The sequence below is a fragment of the Thalassophryne amazonica genome, unplaced genomic scaffold (assembly GCF_902500255.1).
Source record: "Thalassophryne amazonica unplaced genomic scaffold, fThaAma1.1, whole genome shotgun sequence".
In the NCBI taxonomy this organism is placed as follows: Eukaryota; Metazoa; Chordata; class Actinopteri; order Batrachoidiformes; family Batrachoididae; genus Thalassophryne; species Thalassophryne amazonica.
This window is the reverse complement of record NW_022986272.1, coordinates 222,789-241,959: the sequence shown is the minus strand read 5'-3', so window position 1 is coordinate 241,959 and position 19,171 is coordinate 222,789. Positions and strand designations below refer to the sequence as shown.

Sequence of the window (19,171 nt, the reverse complement as noted above, 5' to 3'; positions counted from 1 at the left end):
TAACATTAAATCGGTGTGTAACTTTGCAAAAACAATGCCGGACTCTGTAGTTTTCTCTGGGCCCCTCCCCAATCAGACCGGGAGTGACATGTTTAGCCGCATGTTCTCCTTGAATTGCTGGCTGTCTGAGTGGTGTCCAAAAAATGAGGTGGGCTTCATAGATAATTGGCAAAGCTTCTGGGGAAAACCTGGTCTTGTTAGGAGAGACGGCATCCATCCCACTTTGGATGGAGCAGCTCTCATTTCTAGAAATCTGGCCAATTTTCTTAAATCCTCCAAACCGTGACTATCCAGGGTTGGGACCAGGAAGCAGAGTTGTAGTCTTACACACCTCTCTGCAGCTTCTCTCCCCCTGCCATCCCCTCATTACCCCATCCCCGTAGAGACGGTGCCTGCTCCCAGACTACCAATAACCAGCAAAAATCTATTTAAGCATAAAAAGTCAAAAAGAAAAATAATATAGCACCTTCAACTGCACCACAGACTAAAACAGTTAAATGTGGTCTATTAAACATTAGGTCTCTCTCTTCTAAGTCCCTGTTGGTAAATGATATAATAATTGATCAACATATTGATTTATTCTGCCTTACAGAAACCTGGTTACAGCAGGATGAATATGTTAGTTTAAATGAGTCAACACCCCCGAGTCACACTAACTGTCAGAATGCTCGTAGCACGGGCCGGGGCGGAGGATTAGCAGCAATCTTCCATTCCAGCTTATTAATTAATCAAAAACCCAGACAGAGCTTTAATTCATTTGAAAGCTTGACTCTTAGTCTTGTCCATCCAAATTGGAAGTCCCAAAAACCAGTTTTATTTGTTATTATCTATCGTCCTCCTGGTCGTTACTGTGAGTTTCTCTGTGAATTTTCAGACCTTTTGTCTGACTTAGTGCTTAGCTCAGATAAGATAATTATAGTGGGCGATTTTAACATCCACACAGATGCTGAGAATGACAGCCTCAACACTGCATTTAATCTATTATTAGACTCTATTGGCTTTGCTCAAAAAGTAAATGAGTCCACCCACCACTTTAATCATATCTTAGATCTTGTTCTGACTTATGGTATGGAAATAGAAGACTTAACAGTATTCCCTGAAAACTCCCTTCTGTCTGATCATTTCTTAATAACATTTACATTTACTCTGATGGACTACCCAGCAATGGGGAATAAGTTTCATTACACTAGAAGTCTTTCAGAAAGCGCTGTAACTAGGTTTAAGGATATGATTCCTTCTTTATGTTCTCTAATGCCATATACCAACACAGTGCAGAGTAGCTACCTAAACTCTGTAAGTGAGATAGAGTATCTCGTCAATAGTTTTACATCCTCATTGAATACAACTTTGGATGCTGTAGCTCCTCTAAAAAAGAGAGCTTTAAATCAGAAGTGCCTGACTCCATGGTATAACTCACAAACTCGCAGCTTAAAGCAGATAACCTGTAACTTGGAGAGGAAATGGCGTCTCACTAATTTAGAAGATCTTCATTTAGCCTGGAAAAAGAGTCTGTTGCTCTATAAAAAAAGCCCTCCGTAAAGCTAGGACATCTTTCTACTCATCACTAATTGAAGAAAATAAGAACAACCCCAGGTTTCTTTTCAGCACTGTAGCCAGGCTGACAAAGAGTCAGAGCTCTATTGAGCTGAGTATTCCATTAACTTTAACTAGTAATGACTTCATGACTTTCTTTGCTAACAAAATTTTAACTATTAGAGAAAAAATTACTCATAACCATCCCAAAGACGTATCGTTATCTTTGGCTGCTTTCAGTGATGCCGGTATTTGGTTAGACTCTTTCTCTCTGATTGTTCTGTCTGAGTTATTTTCATTAGTTACTTCATCCAAACCATCAACATGTTTATTAGACCCCATTCCTACCAGGCTGCTCAAGGAAGCCCTACCATTATTTAATGCTTCGATCTTAAATATGATCAATCTATCTTTGTTAGTTGGCTATGTACCACAGGCTTTTAAGGTGGCAGTAATTAAACCATTACTTAAAAAGCCATCACTTGACCCAGCTATCTTAGCTAATTATAGGCCAATCTCCAACCTTCCTTTTCTCTCAAAAATTCTTGAAAGGGTAGTTGTAAAACAGCTAACTGATCATCTGCAGAGGAATGGTCTATTTGAAGAGTTTCAGTCAGGTTTTAGAATTCATTATAGTACAGAAACAGCATTAGTGAAGGTTACAAATGATCTTCTTATGGCCTCCGACAGTGGACTCATCTCTGTGCTTGTTCTGTTAGACCTCAGTGCTGCTTTTGATAGTGTTGACCATAAAATTTTATTACAGAGATTAGAGCATGCCATAGGTATTAAAGGCACTGCGCTGCGGTGGTTTGAATCATATTTGTCTAATAGATTACAATTTGTTCATGTAAATGGGGAATCTTCTTCACAGACTAAAGTTAATTATGGAGTTCCACAAGGTTCTGTGCTAGGACCAATTTTATTCACTTTATACATGCTTCCCTTAGGCAGTATTATTAGACGGTATTGCTTAAATTTTCATTGTTACGCAGATGATACCCAGCTTTATCTATCCATGAAGCCAGAGGACACACACCAATAAGCTAAACTGCAGGATTGTCTTACAGACATAAAGACATGGATGACCTCTAATTTCCTGCTTTTAAACTCAGATAAAACTGAAGTTATTGTACTTGGCCCCACAAATCTTAGAAACATGGTGTCTAACCAGATCCTTACTCTGGATGGCATTACCCTGACCTCTAGTAATACTGTGAGAAATCTTGGAGTCATTTTTTATCAGGATATGTCATTCAAAGCGCATATTAAACAAATATGTAGGACTGCTTTTTTGCATTTACGCAATATCTCTAAAATCAGAAAGGTCTTGTCTCAGAGTGATGCTGAAAAACTAATTCATGCATTTATTTCCTCTAGGCTGGACTATTGTAATTCATTATTATCAGGTTGTCCTAAAAGTTCCCTAAAAAGCCTTCAGTTAATTTAAAATGCTGCAGCTAGAGTACTGACGGGGACTAGAAGGAGAGAGCATATCTCACCCATATTGGCCTCTCTTCATTGGCTTCCTGTTAATTCTAGAATAGAATTTAAAATTCTTCTTCTTACTTATAAGGTTTTGAATAATCAGGTCCCATCTTATCTTAGGGACCTCGTAGTACCATATCACCCCAATAGAGCGCTTCACTCTCAGACTGCAGGCTTACTTGTAGTTCCTAGGGTTTGTAAGAGTAGAATGGGAGGCAGAGCCTTCAGCTTTCAGGCTCCTCTCCTGTGGAACCAGCTCCCATTTCAGATCAGGGAGACAGACACCCTCTCTACTTTTAAGATTAGGCTTAAAACTTTCCTTTTTGCTAAAGTTTATAGTTAGAGCTGGATCAGGTGACCCTGAACCATCCCTTAGTTATGCTGCTATAGACGTAGACTGCTGGGGGGTTCCCATGATGCACTGTTTCTTTCTCTTTTTGCTCTGTATGCACCACTCTGCATTTACTCATTAGTGATCGATCTCTGCTCCCCTCCACAGCATGTCTTTTTCCTGGTTCTCTCCCTCAGCCCCAACCACTCCCAGCAGAAGACTGCCCCTCCCTGAGCCTGGTTCTGCTGGAGGTTTCTTCCTGTTAAAAGGGAGTTTTTCCTTCCCACTGTAGCCAAGTGCTTGCTCACAGGGGGTCGTTTTGACCGTCGGGGTTTTACATAATTATTGTATGGCCTTGCCTTACAATATAAAGCGCCTTGGGGCAACTGTTTGTTGTGATTTGGCGCTATATAAAAAAATTGATTGATTGATTGATTGATCGCCGAGATATCATACTTCTTTGGAGGTAATAGACTCAGCCGTTTGTGTTTTACAATATAATCTGTATATTGTGAGTGTTTGCAGGAGTACCGGTCCCTCTGTCTGTGGAAGCTGAGTGAGTGCTGGACGGCACTCTTTTCCCCTGAGGAATCACTGCGGTACTCTGCAGAATATTGTGTTAGAGGTGGAGGTGGCATTCCCACCGTTGTTGTTACGGGGTGTACACACACCCACACTTGACTGTCTTTGTTCTTCGCCAGCAGTACCAGATCCGACAGTCGGGGACGGTGATCACCTGGGAATTCGGGACTTGGCGGCTCCAGTATTCACCAGGTTCGGTGGCGGCGGAAATCGTGTGGTTCCGGCTCTTCTCAGGACAGATGTCTTCTATCCTCGAGCCTGCCCACACGTCACCTTTGTGGATTGACTGTAATCATATTCTGAGATTGTCTGTATATTCGTTGTGCACCTTCACAACATTAAATTGTTACTTTTTGGCTCATCTATTGACCATTCATTTGCGCCCCCTGTTGTGGGTCCATGTCACTACACTTTCACAACATTTATAAATAAGAGCAACACCCCCCGCGTTGCTTCGCATCACGAAGGACGTGACTGAATGTATATGCTGGTGGGCAGGCCTCATTTAAGGGGAGGACAGCTGTAGGTTTAAGCCAGGTTTCACATAGCCCAATCATATCTAAGTGATGATCAATAATTAGATCATTGATCAACAATGATTTTGAGGATAGTGATCTTATGTTAATGAGACCCCGTCTAAGGACCTCAGTGGGGTTGACAGCTATAGAACAGAATAGAATAGAATAGAAATACTTTATTCATCCCAAGCTGGGAAATTTCTTTGCAGTAGCAGCATTTATACTTAGACATTGCACCCTTGTTCCCACTATTAATAGTAGAATAAAATAAGGAATAAAATAGAAATAAAATATATAAAATTAAAATTCAAAATAAAGAAAAAAATATATAATATGTACAGCAAAGTGTGCAATAATAATGTACAATGTGCAGTAATAATGTACAGTAACAGTATATTAGAGCTGATATATGGATTAGCAGTATACACCAGATGTCATGGGGTGTCTCAATATACTGATAAAGGATGGATCAGCTTTTATTATACAGTGTGATGGCATGTGTGAGCAGCCTGTGTGAGAAGCTGCTCCGCTGTCTGACCACTGTACGGTGGAGAGGGTGCTGTTCATTATCCATAATGGACAACAACTTCCTCAGTGTCCTCCTCTCCACCACCATCTCCAACGACTCCAGCCCTTGACCAAGTGCAGAGCCAGCTCTCTTAATGATCTTGTTCAGTCTATCTGAATCCCTGGCTCTGATGCTGCTGCCCCAACACACAGCAGCAAAGAAATGGCACCGGCAACAACACTATTGTAGAACATCTCCAACATCTTGCTGCACACATTGAAGGATCTCAGCTTCCTCAGGAAATAGAGTCTACTCATCCCCTTCTTGCACACAGCGTCAGTATCAGATGCCCAGTCTAGTCTGTTGCCGATCACCACTCCCAAATATTTGTAGTCCTCCACCTCCTCCACCACCTCCCCCCTAATCCTAAGTGGCTGAGTGGTTGAACTGTTTGGGGTTAGGGGTGGTTCCAGAGTAGCATATATAAGATGCCTAGAAGTAGGTTTAGGTTTAAGACATTCCACGCGTGTTATAGGTAGCAGACACAAAATCTTTGCTATTGCTGGAACAACCATCCTCAATTTCAACATCATCCAATATAGTAATGGGTATTAAGTTTGGAAAGCATATCCTTCTATGATTTTTATGGACACAACTACGGAAGCAGGCCACAGTCTCAACTTGTTGAAATTCCCTCTGTGGCAAATAAACTGCACTATCACCATAGTGGATTTTCTGCACTAAATTCAGCCGCTAAGCTAATGGATTCCACACCCATATTTGTCATAAGCCTTGCAGGGTCTCTAATCACCTGCTCCGTGGCCTGCTGTAGATTCCTAATGTTACCCTCCCTGTAGAGCTCTATCTATGTTTGCAGACAAGTTGGCGGCGCCTTCCCCAGTAGGGTGGAGGCCATCCGGCATCAGCAAGCCACAGCGGCCCCAGAAAGAAGGCCAGTTATCAATAAAGCTAAAACCTTGCTGTCTACAAAACTGCGCCAGCCACCTATTTAACGATGTCAGCCTGCTAAATGCCTCATCAGTACCCCGGGAGGGGAGGGGACCAGAGACTATAAATCGATGCCGACACATCTTTCTGGCAAGGTCACAGGTCCTCCCTATGTCCATTTTTGTGACCTCTGAGTGCTTCATCCTGATATCATTGGTGCCAACATGAATAACTATGTGACTATATCTCATGTCATGTTCCTTCGTTTGTCTTCCCTTCTGCTGCGTCAGCACCCTAAGATGAGATGCAATGTCGGGAGCTCTGGCCCCAGGAATACATTTAACATCAGCCGGCGTCTGTAACCTGACTTTGCGGGTGATAGAATCCCCTATCACTAAAGTCCGGTGTTTCGGCCTGGAGACAGGAGTGGAAGTCACTTGTGGGCTCAGAGAATTCACATCTAGCAAATCCAAGGGGGAGAACCGATTCAGAGTTCGCACTGGTGAGTGTGATCGGGGTGCCACAACTGGGCACCAAGCCCTACGGGGCTTCCTCCGCCTAGCCACAGTCCGAAAGCCATCCTCCACAGCCGGCGTTTCTAAGCTGATGCTAATGGGCTCGCTAGCCGGCCCAACGCTAACCTCATCTGGAGTGCCCGTAACATCTAACTCCACTGCGCTAACAAGCTGCTCTAAGTTACAGACACGGCTCTCTAAGAGAGCCACCCTATCTTCCAACATCACACAGGATTTACGGAGGGTGTAAAGTAGAATTTGTAGTGTACTTTGTGCACTAAGAAATTCAAGAATGTAGCCAAACAAACACAAGCTAACCAATAATGGATAAGCTAACCACTCCTAAGGCTCACACAGACGCAAATAAATTTTTTAAAATTTACAGCAGTTACACTGAAAAACTAACAGAAGTATTTAACAGGTAAAAAAGCAGCAGCTATAAAAAGTAACAACGGAGAGGGGAGCTAACTGCTAGCAAATGCTAACCACTAGTGAATGCTAACTACTAGCGATTCACAACAGGACAGTTGTTAAATAATTCAGAGTAGATACAATTAATAACCAGAAGAGTGCTAAACAGAAATAAAAGAAGTGTATACAACCATGTGAAGTTCAGAGTGGTATCACAGCAACAAACAATCCGTCAGAAGCAAGTTGCCAGATCTGTGAAAGTCAGCAAGCCTCCCTTTGGTATGTTTCTTATAGGAAAGTATTGCATTTCTCACTGTGTAGTGTTCAATTTCAATTTATTTTCATTTATATAGCGCCAAATCACAACAGAGTTGCCTCAAGGCGCTTCACACAAGTAAGATCTAACCTTACCAACCCCCAGAGCAACAGTGGTAAGGAAAAACTCCCTCTGAGGAAGAAACCTCAAGCAGACCAGACTCAAAGGGGTGACCCTCTGCTTGGGCCATGATACAAAACAAATTACAGAAACAATTCACAGAAAAAAATATACAGGAAATGCTGTTGGTGCACAGGACAGGAGGATCGCCAGCACAAACACAACTCCCATCTCTGGATGGAGCTGCACCTTAAACAGAGAAAAAACAGAATCAGGCATCAGAAAGACAAAAAAATACTGTATAATTTGTCAGCATTAAACAACAAGAAAAACAGAGAAATACTAAGGTGATCACCGACCACTAGCCCTAAACTTCACTAAAAGACACAGAATTTAGGTAAAGTTGAGGCTGCAGCACGCTCCAATTACTAATAAATGAATTAAAAGAGTAAAAAGTACAAAACAAAACTGTACCAGTATGCTGCCATATGAAAGGGAAAATAAGTGCGTCTTAAGTCTGGACTTGAAAGTCTCCACAGAATCTGACGGTTTTATTGATGCAGGGAGATCATTCCACAGAACAGGGGCACGATAAGAGAAAGCTCTGTGACCTGCAGACTTCTTATTCACCTTTGGGACACAAAGTAGTCCTGCACCCTGAGAACGCAGAGCCTAGGCCGGTCCCCTTTAAGGTTTTCATGGAGACAGAATAGGAATATTTTGTAGATTTTGTGTGTTGACAATGGTTCACACTCATTAATAAGGTGAGATATCAAACCTGCTGTATCCCAAATTTTACTGAAAGAAATGAAGTGTTGGGAAAGTGTCACTACACGGACCCACAACAGGGGGCGCAAATGAATGGACAATGAAGAAAGTCAAATAACAAGGCTTTACTGTTGTGAACACGCACAACAAATACAACAAATCACAATTTCGGTCTTAAGTTAAATTCCAACGGTGTCGTGTGGGCAGGCTCGACGATAGGAGACGTCTGTCCAAGACGAACCGGAACCACCCGATTTCCTCTGCCACCGAACCCCGGGAATACTGGAACCGCCAAGTCCCGAACTCCCAGGTGGTCTCTGCCTCCGCTCGTCGGATCCGGTACTGCTGGCGAGGAACAGACACAGTCAGACGTGGGTGCGGCTGCACCCAACAACACGTGGGGTGGAAAACACCACCTCCACCTCTAATCAGAAAACAACACTGTCTAGTAACTAGGATACTTATCGAATACGTTCCTTTCACAAATGATGAAGGGTTGGCTGAGTTCGTTACCTCCTTGGTAGAGCGATATCTCGGCAAATGAGGTGGAGATGCCGTCCTGCTGATATACCTCCTCAGTGATTGGGATCAGCTGTCTCCAGTGATAGATGACAGCTGTCATCCTGGCTGCTCCCGTAAGGCGGCAGCGCCCTCCGGTGCCTGGAGCCCGCACTCCAGGCAGGGCGCCCTCTAGTGGTGGTGGGCCAGCAGTACCTCCTCTTCAGCGGCCCACACAACAGGACCCCCCCCCTCAACGGGCGCCTCCTGGCGCACGACCGGGTTTGTCAGGGTGGCGACGGTAGAAGTCGGCCAGGAGGGCCGGGTCCAGGATGAAGCCCTTCTTCACCCAGGAGCGTTCTTCGGGGCCGTACCCCTCCCAGTCCACCAGATACTGAAAACCCCGGCCCATCCATCGGACGTCGAGGAGCCGGCGTACGGTCCAAGCCGGCCCTCCGTCGATGATCCGGGCAGGAGGTGGCGCCGGACCCGGAGTGCAGAGGGGTGAGGTGTAATGGGGTTTAATCCTGGAGACGTGGAATACTGGATGAATCCGCAGTGAGGCCGGAAGCTGGAGCCTCACTGCGGCGGGATTGATGACCTTGAGTATTTTGTACGGGCCGATGTATCGTTCTTGCAGTTTTGGGGAATCCACTTGAAGGGGAATGTCCTTGGTGGACAACCACACTTCCTGCCCAGGACGATACGTGGGAGCCGGGGCCCGCCGCCGGTCTGCATGGTTCTTCGCCCTCGTCCGGGCCCTCAACAAAGCAGAACGGGCGGCACGCCACACCCGACGGCACTTCCGTAGGTGGGCCTGGACCGAGGGCACACCGACCTCCCCCTCAACCACCGGAAACAACGGGGGTTGATACCCCAAGCACACCTCGAAAGGGGAGAGGTTGGTGGCTGATGACACTTGGCTGTTGTGGGCGTACTCGATCCAGGCCAGGTGGGTACTCCAGGCCGTCGGGTGCGCGGCTGTCACACAGCGTAGGGTCTGCTCCATCTCCTGGTTGGCCCGTTCTGCTTGTCCGTTGGTCTGGGGGTGATACCCGGACGAGAGACTGACCGTGGCCCCCAGCTCCCGGCAAAAGCTCCTCCAAACATGCGAGGAGAACTGGGGACCGCGATCAGAGACGATGTCTGATGGTATCCCATGCAGACGGACGACGTGGTGGACTAGGAGGTCCGCTGTCTCCTGGGCCGTTGGTAGCTTCGGGAGGGCCACGAAGTGGGCCGCCTTGGAGAATCGGTCCACTATCGTGAGGATGACAGTGTTTCCCTGGGACGGCAGAAGACCCGTGACAAAATCCAGGCCAATGTGAGACCAGGGGCGATGAGGCACGGGCAGCGGCTGCAGCAACCCCGATGTCTTGCGGTGGTCGGCCTTGCCCCTGGCGCAGGTGGTACAGGCCTGGATGTAACCCCGGACGTCGGCCTCCAGGGACGCCCACCAGAAGCGCTGCCGGATGACTGCCACGGTTCTTCGCACCCCAGGATGACAGGAGAGCTTAGAACCGTGACAGAAATCCAAAACTGCAGCCCTGGCTTCTGGTGGGACGTAAAGTTTGTTCTTCGGTCCGGTTCCGGGGTCCGGGTCTCGTGTCAGGGCCTCCCGGACGGTCTTCTCCACGTCCCAGGTGAGGGCGGCCACGATAGCGGACTCCGGGATGATGGGATCCGGGGGATCCGACGGCTCCGTTTTGACCTCTTCTTCATGTACCCGGGACAAAGCATCCGATCTTTGATTTTTGGTCCCGGGACGGTAGGTGATCCGGAAGTCAAACGGCCCGAAGAACAGTGACCAGCGGGCTTGCCTGGGATTCAGCCGCTTGGCGGTCCTGATATACTCCAGGTTCCGGTGGTCAGTGAAAACCATGAATGGCACGGACGTTCCCTCCAACAGATGTCTCCACTCCTCAAGAGCCTCTTTCACCGCAAGGAGCTCTCGATTGCCGACGTCATAGTTCCGTCGGCTGGGGTCAACCTGCGGGAAAAATAGGCACACGGGTGAAGGACCTTATCGGTCTTCCCGCTCTGGGACAGCACGGCTCCTATCCCTGAGTCCGAGGCGTCCACTTCAACCACTAACTGGCGACTAGGATCGGGCTGCACCAGAACAGGTGCAGACGAGAAGCGCCGTTTCAACTCCTTGAATGCGGCATCGCACCGATCCGACCAGGTGAAGGGGACTTTTGGTGAGGTCAGGGCTGTCAGGGGGCTAGCTACCTGACTGTAGCCCTTAATGAACCTCCTGTAGAAATTAGCAAAGCCTAGGAACTGTTGCAACTTCCTACGGCTTGTGGGTTGGGGCCAGTCTCTCACCGCCGCAACCTTGGCCGGATCAGGAGCGACGGAGTTGGAGGAGATGATGAACCCCAGGAAGGACAAAGAGGTGCGGTGGAACTCACACTTCTCGCCCTTCACAAACAGCGGTTCTCCAACAACCGCTGCAGGACCTGACGTACATGCCGGACATGAGTCTCAGGATCCGGAGAAAAGATGAGTATATCGTCTAGATATACGAAGACGAACCGGTGCAGGAAATCCCGCAAGACATCATTAACTAATGCTTGGAACGTCGCGGGGGCGTTTGTGAGGCCGAACGGCATGACCAGGTACTCAAAGTGACCTAAGGGGGTGTTAAATGCCGTTTTCCACTCGTCTCCCTTCCGGATCCGAACCAGATGATACGCGTTTCTAAGATCAAGCTTGGTGAAAATTTGGGCTCCATGCAGGGGTGTGAACACCGAATCCAACAGGGGCAACGGGTATCGGTTGCGAACCGTGATCTCGTTCAGCCCCCTATAATCAATGCATGGACGGAGTCCGCCGTCTTTTTTGCCCACAAAAAAGAAACCTGCGCCCATCGGGGAGGTGGAATTCCGGATCAACCCGGCAGCTAATGAGTCCCGGATGTAGGTCTCCATTGATTCGCGCTCAGGCCGGGAGAGGTTGTACAGCCTACTGGACGGAAACTCACTGCCCGGAACCAAATCAATGGCACAATCATACGGACGGTGGGGGGGGAAGTGTGAGCGCCAGATCCTTGCTGAACACGTCGTCAAGGTCGTGGTACTCCACCGGCACCGTCCCCAGATTGGGCGGGACTCTGACCTCCTCCTTAGCTTGGGAGCCGGGAGGAACCGAGGAACCTAAACACACCCGATGGCAGGTCTCGCTCCACTGAACCACTACCCCGGACGGCCAATCAATCCGGGGATTGTGCTTCAACATCCAGGGAAATCCTAAAACCACACGGGAGGTGGCCTGAGTCACAAAAACTCGATCACCTCCCGGTGATTTCCCGACACCACCAGAGTTACAGGTGGTGTCTTATGCGTGATCGGAGGAGGGAGTAGGGAGCCATCTAGTGCTCCGAACCTGCACAGGCGAGGTAAGCGCCACCAGAGGGAGCCCTATCTCCCTAGCCCATCTGCTGTCCAGCAGATTCCCCTCAGAGCCCGTGTCCACCAGTGCTGGGGCCTTCAGGGTTACATCCTCATAAAGGATTGTAACTGGGAGTCGTGTGGCAATGTGGGTGTGTCCCACGTGAATGTCTCGGCCCACCCCTAGCCCAGTTTCTAGGGGCGGGCGTTGGAGTTTAACCGCTCGGGCAGTCTCTCATATGGTGCTCTATTGCACCACAAACAAAACAAGCTCCGTGGGCCCGTCTCCTCTGTGCATCTGGTGCCCTAAATGTTGCCCTACTCGTGTCCATTGCTTCGTCAGCAGGGGGAGCTGTGGCCCCACGGAGCGCAGGGGCCGTGGAGCGTGGGGAAGGCGGAGCGCGGTCGGAACCGGAAGGGAGAGGGACGGCGCGTGCCCGGCCACGCCCTTCGTCTCGTTCCCGCCGACGTTCTTCTAACCGGTTGTCTAACCGTATGACGAGATCGATGAGCCCATCTAAATCCCGCGGTTCGTCCTTAGCCACCAGGTGCTCCTTGAGAACCAAAGACAGTCCGTTTACAAAGGCGGCGCGGAGGGCAGTGCTATTCCAGCCGGACCTCGCAGCCGCAATGCGGAAGTCGACTGCATAGGCAGCTGCGCTCCGACGCCCCTGTCTCATTGACAGTAGCACGGTTTTGAAGCGGTCTCGCCCCTATTAGGGTGATCGAACACGGTTCTGAGCTCCCTTACAAACCCATCGTATGTCAGAAGGAGCCGTGAATTCTGCTCCCAGAGCGCTGTAGCCCAAGCGCGTGCCTCACCGCGAAGCAGGTTATTACATAAGCTACTTTACTAGCATCGGTCGCGTACATGACGGGACGCTGTGCGAAGACGAGCGAGCACTGCATCAGAAAATCCGGCACGTCTCCACACAGCCTCCGTACGGCTCTGGGGGGCTTATGTATGCTTCCGGGGAAGGTGGGAGAGGTCGTTGAACAACCAGTGGAACGTCTATGTACGTACAGGGTCTACGGGAGGGAGAGCCGCAGCGGCGCCCGGAATGAAGAAAGTCAAATAACAAGGCTTTACTGTTGTGAACACGCACAACAAATACAACAAATCACAATTTCGGTCTTAAGTTAAATTCCAACGGTGTCGTGTGGGCAGGCTCGACGATAGGAGACGTCTGTCCAAGACGAACCGGAACCACCCGATTTCCTCTGCCACCGAACCCCGGGAATACTGGAACCGCCAAGTCCCGAACTCCCAGGTGGTCTCTGCCTCTGCTCGTCGGATCCGGTACTGCTGGCGAGGAACAGACACAGTCAGACGTGGGTGCGGCTGCACCCAACAACACGTGGGGTGGAAAACACCACCTCCACCTCTAATCAGAAAACAACACTGTCTAGTAACTAGGATACTTATCGAATACGTTCCTTTCACAAATGATGAAGGGTTGGCTGAGTTCGTTACCTCCTTGGTAGAGCGATATCTCGGCAAATGAGGTGGAGATGCCGTCCTGCTGATATACCTCCTCAGTGATGGGATCAGCTGTCTCCAGTGATAGATGACAGCTGTCATCCTGGCTGCTCCCGTAAGGCGGCAGCGTCCTCCGGTGCCTGGAGCCCGCACTCCAGGCAGGGCGCCCTCTAGTGGTGGTGGGCCAGCAGTACCTCCTCTTCAGCGGCCCACACAACATGAAGACTGTATTATCTAAGTAGTCATAATAATACTGATTTGATCAAATTTGACTGCTTCTCTTGTGTTGTTTGTGCTATACTACACAGAGCTGAGCAGAATCAGTTCTGCACCACAGAAACAACAGATGGTAACAGATCTGTGCTGTTCCCCTATTTGTCAGTCTTTTGCTTATTGCACACAGATTGTATGTAATTGCCAACTTGGCCCACTTCACTCACACACCCACAAGAGACAGCCTGATGTCAGACTCCATCTTATAGCCATTTTATCGCCATCTGACAGCAGGTGGCCACAGCCCTGGTGAAAGTCTTCGTCACCATTTTGTGGATGGTGGCGGTTGCACCGTGACAGTAAGGTGACTGCACATGGTCTCATTAATTTGGTTCACCCTGCAGTCCAATCACTGTTTTTCCTGGTGTGACTGAGGCCTTACACACACTCACTGTGCTCAACTGCACGTTTGGAAGCAACTTGGGGATTAAGGAACTTGCCCAAGGGCTCTTATCGTAACAAATGTACAGTCCATGATGAGTCTCCTGACCTGTGATTTCTGGATCCGGACGTCCACAGAGGACCAATGAGCCATGTCATCTTTGGGCAGGTTTTGCTCCATGGCTTCAGAGGGGAAGAAATGAAAAGTTAAAATGCAGCATCACACAACAACACAGTCACCGTGTCCTTGACAATGAGACAGGAAATGTGCACTCACATTTGAGTTTTAGCTCGAACAACGTTGGCATTCCCTTTGATGTGGTTCGTCAATGCATTCAGCTTCTCCTCATCCCTGACACAGACACACACACACGTCAGAGTGAAAACATCGAAGTCCTGTAAAGAGTAAACTTCCTGCAGGTTTTCATCTCGGAACTTGGCTAAATCCTTTGATTGTGTCGTCCGGTTAACATGACACAAACTCAGTTGTTTAGTCCGGTGATCCATTCCATCTCATTGATTCTTTTACAATATAAGTCCCAGTTTTTTACTAGTTTTGGAGATCCTGTAACTTATATTCCTTTGCAAGTTATTTACCACAAAACTACATAAAAATCACTATTTTTACAGGACTTTCCAAGGAATCAATGCATTAAACAAAAGACATCCCAATAACAAAAGAATAAACACCAATAATAAAAGCACCCTACAACAATAGTAGAGAAGCTTGAATCTTCGACTGGACTGGGTTGCTTGACGTGAGGACGTTTCGCTTCAAATCGCAGAAGCATCCTCAGCTAAAATTCTTGCTCTGGAAGTCTGATTTCTGTCTGACTCTTGTAGAGAAGAATAAAACAGAAGCCAACAAAAGCTGGAGTTTTAAACCTAACCAGACCCCTCCTATTGAGATGCAGACTGCTATAGGCTAGTGACTAAACAATAGCTCTAATTAGCAACTATTGTGCTGTAGCACCTAACGGCAGGACAGCTGTCCCTCTAATGATGGGATGGATGCCTTTCTGATGGCTCCCTTGATGACATGAATGACTCATTACCATGAACAACAAGACTGAAACTCCTTTGACCTGAGTACCCCCATTGTAAACAGGGGATACAGTGTGTCTCAGACCCCCTCCCCAGTTAAGGCTGGGTTTCAAACGGTTTCACAAAGAATGCCTCCTTGACTCCTCTCTTCAAACCATTTCTTCTCTCTGGCTAATATTTTAACTTCCTTGTTCCTCAAACATGTGGTTAGTGTCTTTAAGGTGCAGGTGAACCGCAGACTGAGGTCCACTGGCGCCCCTCATCTGCGGTGCTTGGTATAGCCTTTTGTGTAAAGGTGCTTCGTTTCACACTATGTAGTGTTTGTTACAGTTGTCCTGACATCTGATAGATACACTACATTGCTCTGTTTGTAACTAGGGATCCTGTCCTTAGGGTGACTAATTCTGTCTCGAGGTGTTAACCGGTTTAAAGTAAACTGGGATTTTGTGCTGTCTGAAGATCCTCTGTAGTTTTTTCCCCTACTCCTGCTAAATAAGGGAGAGACACTCTTCTTCTTCTTGTCTCCGTCTCCTGTCTATATGGTCTCTTTGTTCTCTGGGACTTCTGCACTTTGTCCAGGGACCATCGTGGGTACCCACATACTGTGGGTACACACAACCTACAACAATGCACAAAACTCCACATTTTTTATCAGTGATTTACAATTCTGTGGGTCTCCTTCATAGGTCCAATGTTCACATATACATCCATGTCCATCTCATGGATTTCTTTGTCCAAGCTGCATCAAATATGATCCATATGTTGTTCAGTGACTGCTTATTTGTCCATATTGCTTTTTCTTTATTTATTAAAGGCCTTGTGTTAAGTAACAGCACACAGTGTGGTGTGCCAATGTGCCGCACCGAATTTCTGTCAGTTGTTAAACTTGTCCCCAGGGAATGCTGTGTTAAAAGTAAGTTCCACATACAGAAAAAAAGTGTGGTTTCTATATGTTTTGTCCCTGGTCAAAAGGCACTTTTTTTGGACAGGTGCAACTTATACTCTGGAAAACACTGTAAAACTTCAAAATAAGACACATGATGACTGATCTACAGTAAAGCACTGAGTATGCATCTGGACCAAGAGCAAGGGATTCTGGATATGACAGGGTCCAGCTCAAACAGGTCCAGCGTTGTGTTCAAAGTCCACAAGAGCAGAAGTTTTCTCATTGAAATTCATCACCTTCTTCCTACTGACCGCCTTGGACTTGAGAGCCCTGCTGTTTTATTGACACCCTTGTGATCTCCAGAGCTCCTAAAGGACACTGCATCAGTGGAACTGAGGCTGCTCTAAGATCCTGATGTGCTGACAATCCTGAAGGGCCTCAATATTTACACAGATGTTGCTGACGGGTCACAAAACCCCTTTTAGAAATGCTGACATAGTCTCAGTGTAGCTGCAAAATGGGAAGACAGCTGCTGGATATCACTGGTTTGTACTAATTTTGTGACCATCGCCTCCCTTACTTAGGACACTTGAAACAACTGTGAAGGACCAACAAACACTGTAGAGGACTGGCTCTTCCTTGGGTGTCTCCTATGAGGAAAAATTGGAAGAAAAACAGAATTATCACCTCTTGTCCCTCCAGTTACACGGAGGGACGGATGTGGGACCTGCTGCTTTGGCATAAACAGCTTGGAAAGCCCCTCTGACATCTTCTCTTTGACAAAAGCAAGAAGAGACTCTCTTTTCTTGCAGTAGAAAACATCCATGGCCCTCCAGGTGTAGGGAAACCCACTGGTCCGAGGACATGGACCACCCTGCTAGACCGATGTCTAGTTAAAAATCATGTCGGTCTTGTGATTAAAAGTGTCGAAAAGTCAGACGATGTTTTTTTCAAACTTGGGCCTTAAATAACTGAGCCATTCGGAGATTACAACACAGTTTTGGACAGCAAGCCGTCCAGCCTTCATTTAGATGGTCAATTTTCGAAAAAGACAGCCAAAAAAGCAGTGGACGGCTTGCTCAAAGCCACCAAACAAGTGGAGTTTTTCAAGAGTTCTCTGTGTGTGTCTGCTGACACACACACACACACACACACACACACACACACACACACACACACACACACACACACACACACACAGAGCGTGAGGGGGGAGGGGGCTGAATGGTAGAGTCCCTTAATTGAGAGAGTGGCGACATGACGAGCTGAAAAAAACCCGGTCAGGTGACTCATGATGCCATCTTGGGTTCAAAACAGTGTTTGCTGTTAATCTGTCTGCATGTAAATCAGCTATTTTATTTATTTACTGGCTGAAAATGGCAGGTTGTTTTGGGAAAGTGTCAGTACACGGACCCACAACAGGGGCGCAAATGAACGGACAATGGAGGAAAGTCAAATAACAAGGCTTTACTGTTGTGAACGTGCACAACGAATACAACCAATCACGAAATGGACAACAGTCAATTCACAAAAGTGTCGTGTGGGCAGGCTCGAAGATAGGAGACGCCTCTCCAAGGTAAGACCCGAACCACACGGCTTCCTCCGCCACAGGACCCCGGAAATACTGGAGCCGCCAAGTCCCGAACTCCCAGGTGGCCACTGCCTCCGCGTGTCAGACCTGGTACTGCTGGCGAGGAACAAAGAACAGTTAGATGGGGGCGCGTTTGCACCCAAGACTCCGAACAGCAGGGAAGTTACCTCCACCTCTCGTTGGAACAGTAATCCACAAGCTATACACTAATCCAAAGGATACACTCCGTCAGCTTTGATACGTTACCTCGTAGGTAGAAACGATATCTCGGCAATGAGGTGGAGGTGCCGTCCTGCTGATATACCCCACAGATGATTGCCGTCAGCTGTCTCAGCTACGGTGACAGCTGTCACCGTAGCTGCTCACGTGAGGCGGCGGCGCCCTCTGGTGCCTGGAGCCCGCACTCCAGGCAGGGCGCCCTCTGGTGGTGGTGGGCCAGCAGTACCTCCTCTTCAGCAGCCCCACACAACAGGTTGTTGTGCATTTGGAGGCACAAACAGACACAACAAGGACTTCAAGATGTACAGATTCCCTTCACATCCGAACAGAGGAAACATTTGGGAAAATAAGGTCAGCCATGTGGGATGGAAGCTACTTCATCGTCAAAGCTTTGAGAGGTAAATTTATTGTTCAGTCCCATGTTCTGTAAAACTCACCTAAACCATCATCGTATAAACCAGATATTCACAGTCACTGGACAAAAAAAGCCCCAATGTTTTTGTGTTGTTTTCCATGTAATAAACATTGTATATAATAGATTCTGTACAACAGATTTTGTATAAGGGGAGCACAGTGGGTTAGTGGTTAGCACTGTTGCCTCACAGCGAGAAGGTCGTGGGTTGAATTCCCGCCTGTGGTCTTTCTGTGTGGAGTTTGCATGTTCTCCCCGTGTTCGCGTGGGTTTTAACTCCGGGTGCTCCGGTTTCTTCCCACATCCAAAAACATGCAGGTTAGGTGGATTGGAATCTTAAACTGTCCATAGGTGTGTGTGTAGGTGTGTCTGTGTTTGTTTGTCTGTTTGTGGCCCTGTGACAGACTGGCGTCCTGTCCTGGGTGAACCCTGCCTCGCGCTCTATGACTGCTGGGATAGGCTCCAGCCCCCTGTGACCCATGATTGGACTAAGCGGTTGAAGATGAGAGAGAGAGAGAGATTTTGTATAACAGATTTTTTGCTCACATCAGATAAAATGTCCTATCCGATCGCAATGTATTTCCATTAAAAACCCCAAGCATGTGGGCCTGGAGTCATTTCCATGATTAAAAGCCCGACCGTAAATTTTTTTCACACCATGCTCAGACTCGGACCTGCAGCCTGATGTGCATCTGTTAAATCAGACACCACAAAAGGTTGTGATTTGACACTTTTTTTGATTTCACTCTTTCCTCTCATATTTTAATAGTTTTTACAGTGCTCATGCTGATTACAATGGATCAGAAAAGTCAGAAAATTTACAACATGAAGTCACTAAAAGAGGAAATTATCCAGCTTACCTTTGAATTGGAGGTGATGAGTGTAGAAAGAAAAGGTTGATGAGGGTCAAATTAATCCAGAATAACATAAAATCCAGCAGTTTTAATCCAACTTTAAAACTGTCACACACGTCGATGTCATGACACAGAGTTACAGAGCTGCAGAAGCAAAAATCAG

At 47.5% G+C, this 19,171-nt stretch overlaps 1 protein-coding gene across 1 annotated transcript in view; it reads right to left on the bottom strand.

The window, feature by feature from the left end:
* Window positions 1-19,171, bottom strand: part of LOC117505933 (syntaxin-1A-like) — a gene marked incomplete at its 3' end in the record, with an annotated part of 74,094 nt that overhangs the window by 24,071 nt on the left and 30,852 nt on the right. The window contains 3 exon segments of the mRNA XM_034165470.1: window positions 14,112-14,185; window positions 14,263-14,349; window positions 16,623-16,628. Of these exon segments, the coding sequence (XP_034021361.1) occupies window positions 14,112-14,185; window positions 14,263-14,349; window positions 16,623-16,628 (167 nt within the window).